Here is a 6,000-nt window from a genome sequence, read left to right on the forward strand (position 1 = left end):
AGATTTCTCTGTTCAGTGTGTAAAGCTGTCAAAACAAAAGACTACTTGTCAAAAGATCCTGAATTATTAAAGCTGCTTAGGGTATAAAAAGGAGAAATTGTACATAATGAGGCATGGGAAAGTGATATTCTGTAGTAGGTAGTACACGTACTATATATATATATATATACCTGTATTTTTTTTTTTAGGCACCCTGCAGGTTTTTACAAGCAGACCAAGACCATCTGTGTACAGGGGTCTTGGTCTGATTTCACATAAGCTCTCCATTGAGCGCTTCATGGGGCAACGATGCCTTCAAGAGCCGAACAGAAAAATCGAACTGCCAGTCTCTTGAAACATTTTTTTTTTGCTTTGTTTTATTGCTATGTGTCAAAGATGAATTACTGCTGTGATTTCCTACTTTCTACATTTTATAAGCTCCTGGTCAGTTTGTCGCAGGTAAAAATAGCCCCACAACAACCCCATAAGGACATTGATTTCAGCACTCAGACTTTCTGGGATAGTTAGAAAGGTTTTGTCACATGATAGAGGTTGAAAATGATGTGTTTTCTGACATATTAGGTCGGAATAAAAAATATGTGCAAATGTGAGGATTACATCTGACAGGTACACAAAGAAAGACACACTGTCTATTCAGTATGTTTTCTTTCATTTATATGGAACACAGCCCGGATGCAAGCAAAGAACTGGACTAATATGCTTTTAATTTGCTTTATAACTAGGAAACTACAAGCCTGCAGACACCTTGGCAGACACGACTGAGGCTTTTCAGCTCAAGAGAGTTAATTCAGGAACGAGGCCACAATGCGGTGTGTCTTATTGATGTGTGGTCTGAAAGAGATCTCTGCCTGTTTTAGTCATTTCCTTCTGCCCACACCTCTCCATGTGCCTTGCAGCATCTCATCACTGCCTATTTTGGACATTTACAGTATGAGTCATTATTATTTTGCGTCACCACTAACTGGTGCTTTGTCACATAGGTAGTGCCGTTCGCAGAGCTGTGGAGCATCATCATCATCATCATCATCATCACATTGAGGATTCTCAGAGGTCAGTTGACTGTGTGGTGTTCATTCAGACCTTTCCATCTTCTCCAGCAGCTCCTGCAGGCTGGTTTGAAACTTTGCGCTGACCGTGTTGGCTTGATACCGGCGAGCTGTGCTGCTGTGCCGCGGGTTAGAGCGCTGCTGAGACATGGCGTCTGAGTGCTTCAAGAAGAGGCTCGACACCATCTGTAACCACGGAAACGCAGACACACACACACACCAAGCACATAGAAGACAAAGACGTTACTCCAACACAAAGTGCTAAACTAGACTATTTATCAGAAAACTTGACACGTCAAGCCCCTCTCATTGGTCTGCGACAACTCAAAAACAAATCTGTGGGAAAATACTCAAGGTAATGACAGTTTACTTGGAAGCAGGGCTGCACCGGACATAATGACATCTTACTACTCCTTCTGTTAGGGTTATTGTAAATTAGTACCAGATTACAGTTCAAATTGCTAATTGCTACTTTAAACACCAAAGTTATTGTAATTTATTGGAAACTAAAATATTTTACTTGATTACAGTCAGTGACTTTCTACTGTTTAGAAAAGCAGCGAGTTACATCACCGCACATGATTTCAAGTATAGTTTTTGGTTACTCCTTTATATACTAGCGGTGTAGCAGTGGAATCACCTCATGAGTAACTGCTAATTAGTAGTTGATTACAGTCAAAGTTAATAGTTACTGCTTAAGTGGTAACCCCCCAAAATTGTACTTGTGTACAGTCATACATATTGCTAAAAATAGTACTTGAGTTATTTTCCCAGTAACTGCCCATGATGACATATTTACACTGAAGTTACTCCTTTATAGTGCGGCAATTTACAAAAAAGTGTTAATTACTCCTTGATATATATTTATTTTACATCTCTGACACTAAGTAAGCCAGGTCCCGCAATTCACACAAGGGGAGTCAGAGCTCCTGCAAATATTTGTAGATACTTTGGAAACTCATTTCCACAATTTGTTGCAGCCCAGTAAGACAGGGAGTGTTTGAAAAAAAGTTTTTTTTTTTTTAAAAACAATATTTCAAAATGTATATGCAGCACATCCACCGTACATATTTGAAAATCAAGACGAAACAAGCAACAGGACAAACAGTAAGCTCGAGTTTCTCACTCTGTTCTTGCTCAGGATGAAGAGGTCTAGGACATCCTGCCGGACCGTGTCGAAGTTCTTGTCCAAGAATTTGTGCACCTGTACCATAAATCATGGGACAGATATTGGAGCTTGATGAACACAATTAAGAATGCGCATATATGTACATCAGGACACATCACAATTTCTCAGAAGGTTGGGAAGATGTGTAAAATGTGAAAAAACATCAGGATTCATTGCAAAACCCTTAAGGCCGATTTAATTCAAGCTAGAGCATAAACTCCATATCTGATCTTTATTGTAAAAATATAGATCTTATACAAAGTGCTGCTTATAAAAAGCAGCATTTTACAATGAATTGCAGTAACAATAAAACATGTCAGTAATTTGATTGGGGGGCAGTCAAGGAAATATTTCAGATAAAAATAAGATGTACCTCAATCCTACCACTCACTCAACAAAATATTATCAATTGAGTCATCAAATCTGTAATCTTAAAGATATTGTGTGAGCTCAAGTCTGAAAGTCATTATTCGGTGCTTGGGATCGTCAGGCCTTCAGGCAGCACTGCATTAGAAAAACAGACATGATTCTCCACTGCGTATCACTGCATGGACTCAGGAACATTTTACACATCATTGTCTGGGAACACAGTTTCCTGTAGTCCAACAACGCAAGGTAATATACAACACAGAAGCCGTATTTGAAAACCTACTAAAAAAGAGAGTCATTTTATGGACCAAGACTGTGTTCAGATCAATCAAAACTTTGAACTATTTTTGGAAGCCATGGAAGCTTTGTCTAGCATAGTAGACAGGAAAACAGTTCATCCAGTTTGTTATCAGTTTATAAGCCTACATGTCTGAAGATAAAGAGATAATTTAGAACCTAGAAAAGTACCAACATTGCTGAAAAAGCAGATTGAGGTTTTAAAGCAACACATGATTCCAGACAATTTCTCTTTCATGGAGGTCCTCACATAATTCAACAGGGCGATGTTAAACCACACACTACATCAATGACAACATCATGACTTCACAATAAAAAGGTGATTAACAACTCTGCCTGCAGTCTTTTACCTATGGAAAAATGCTGGTGCATCATGAAATGAAAACTCTGTTGAAGATGATCCAGAACCGATGATGATGTCACTTTCTGGATGTTTCAACACTGTTGTTAAGAGAATCTGAGCCTGTTCTGGTTTGGCCACACAATAAATTACTATTATTATTATTATTATTATTATTATTATTATTATTATTATTATTATTATTATTATTATTATTATTATTATTATTATTATTATTATACAGGTAATCGAGACACAAGGTCCAATTTCCAAGAGAGACCTGTTAATGGCCTCAACATTCAATATGGTACCTCAGCTGCTTGTTAGAAAGGTTAGTGTTCAAAAGATCTGCAAATGATTACACTTTTTTTTATTTACACTTTACAAACCGTACCAATTTTTTTGTGGGGGAATTGGGTTTGAATTTGAATGGGAAGCACCTGTGGTTCCCATTGCTCTGTGGTGGAAATAAATCCATTTATTTATCATATGCACACAGTAGCACACAGTGGGATTTGGTCTTTGCTTTTCAACCCATCCCAAAGGGGCCGTAGGCAGCCGCTGTTTGGCGAACAGGGAGCATTCAGGGTTTAAGGGGCTTTACTGGAAATGGAGATCAAAGAAAGAAAGCAAGAAATAGGATGTAGAGAAAAGTACCTGATAGGTGACCTTCCCCGCGTAGTGTTTCAGGGTGAACTCTGGCAGTGGCATCTTTGGCCTGGCATACAGCGGGTTGTTTCCATGGTGATAGTGGCACTTCTGCAGGAAGGTGTGGTCTGTTGCCTAGCGACGGTGGGAGACAGTTCATGGTTGGTGATCCGTGGAAACCGAAGCTCTACAGCGTGAACATGTGTTGCATGTGCTCGCCGGGCAGATTGCCTCAGCCTCTTCCTCGTGTAACAGCGTCTTCGTATTTCACTCTGCGCATCGGAGGCCTCATAATGTTTATATCAACACGAGCTCCGGCGCCCTCGTACATTAGGAGCCCCGGGAATAATGATAGCACCAGGTAGGCAATTAAGTGAGCATGTGGGAGAGGCTTGTGTATTGATTGGGGCTGGCTACACTACAGTCTCCCACTTTATGAGAAATCCAATAGCAAGGTCTTTTTTCTTTTTCTTTTTTCTTTTTTTGTAACTCAATTTCTTTTGAAAACTGTGATATGAAGTTTTTGAGTTATGAGTTATTGTCAGCTGCTGGATTTTACTTCTCACTGCACCTCAGTGATGTAATGTTTTAGAAGTTTCTGGCGAGCTAACCTAACTTTGTTTTGAGTTCAGCGACTCTTCACTGGAGTCGGTCATGGCTGACTGAGTCTTTGAACGACTTTTTTTATTAAAGTTGTGTACACATTTATTGATTAATTTCATTGATAATTTGTTTGCATTTAATGTTATCTCATTTTATTGACACTTTTTTTTGTCAATAAATCATTTCACAGATTTATTCAGTTTGAATCTATTTGTTTGGGAGTGGAGGGAACAAATTTTCTGACTTAATTTGTTTATATGTCTTCTTATGCTTTCTCAAGCGTTCACTCAATTCCAATAGCTGGTCTTCGTGAAAATAATAATGCTTTTTTTCTATTATTGTCTTACATGTGGACAAATTTAATCGTACCAAATTACATTAAAGATGTTTGATTTATGAAGCTGAAATCTTTCAGTGGTGAACTCCACAATCCATAAGTAACACCATTTACTGCATCACAACATCAGATTCCCCATTCCCAATTATCTTAGGGAAAAAGATATGATAACAATATTATCACAATATCAACAAAAACAATAATTACCAGACTAGTTTTGTATATTGAGCGTCATGAAATAATGTCTTTAGGGAAACAGTAATCTCTAATATCGGTCTTGCCAATATTGCACTAATATGTTTGTAACTAAATGTTGTCTTCTGTCCAAAACAGGTTTCTCTTGTGATAGCATGCGTGAATCTATATGAAATGAGCGGGTTTTAATAGTACTACCTGTATGAAAAAAGGTTGATAAAATAAATTATAGTCGTCTTGTCTGTCTATAAATATGTATCAAGATTTCAGACAGCGAGACAATTTAGGGAACATTATGCGGTAGGGACTACAACCCTCACTGGACTCTATTATCCAGCTGCATTCAGTCTGATTACAGCCCCCGCCGACTCTCCAGCTACCAAGGCTAGCTACTAATATTGGCCAAGACCTTGTTTACACGACAAGGTTTCAAATAAAAAAACACATAGGTTTTTTTGTTTTAATTTCAGAAAGGTTTTGTGTTTACACAGCAATGTTTTGAAAATGATGTCTGTTTTGCACAGAAAAGGATGGCACAGAGAACAATACACTAATCATCAACAACAGACATTCATTATGGACAGATGACTAAGTTGTATTGTTATTCCTGGTGACTCTCAACTGTAAAACCACCAATTCTCATCGTTGTTGTGTAAATTGACATCCAAAATGTGTTTACATACTATAACACTAACTGTGTTCATGGATTTCCCTCTTTGGGTGGCAGTAAAATCCTCAGTGTGATTTAGTTGAAGGGAGGTGACAGTTTGGTGGCAAGTAATTCCATCTGACTTTTTGTGCGCGCGCGTGTGTGTGTGTGTGTGTGTGCGTGTGTGTGTGTGTGTAAACTGACATGTTGTCCAAATCCTGGCCCACTTTAAAGAACCCCAAAAAACTGCAACACAGGGTTACATTGTATGTGTGTGTGTGTGTGAGTGTGTGTGTGTGTGTGTGTGTGTGAGTGTGTGTGTGTGTGTGTGTGTGTCACTGTTTTAAA

At 38.5% G+C, this 6,000-nt stretch overlaps 1 protein-coding gene across 1 annotated transcript in view; it reads right to left on the reverse strand.

The window, feature by feature from the left end:
• The window catches only part of myo15ab (myosin XVAb), a 61,550-nt gene that overhangs the window by 35,166 nt on the left and 20,384 nt on the right, over positions 1–6,000 (reverse strand). Inside the window, exons 24-26 of the mRNA XM_080463649.1 lie at positions 3,878–4,003; positions 2,173–2,250; positions 1,081–1,232 (exon numbers count right to left, since the gene is read on the reverse strand). Coding sequence (XP_080319775.1) covers positions 1,081–1,232; positions 2,173–2,250; positions 3,878–4,003 — 356 coding nt within the window. The remainder of the gene's footprint in view (positions 1–1,080; positions 1,233–2,172; positions 2,251–3,877; positions 4,004–6,000) is intronic.

Source organism: Lipophrys pholis, assembly GCF_963383615.2.
Source record: "Lipophrys pholis genome assembly, chromosome: 5".
In the NCBI taxonomy this organism is placed as follows: Eukaryota; Metazoa; Chordata; class Actinopteri; order Blenniiformes; family Blenniidae; genus Lipophrys; species Lipophrys pholis.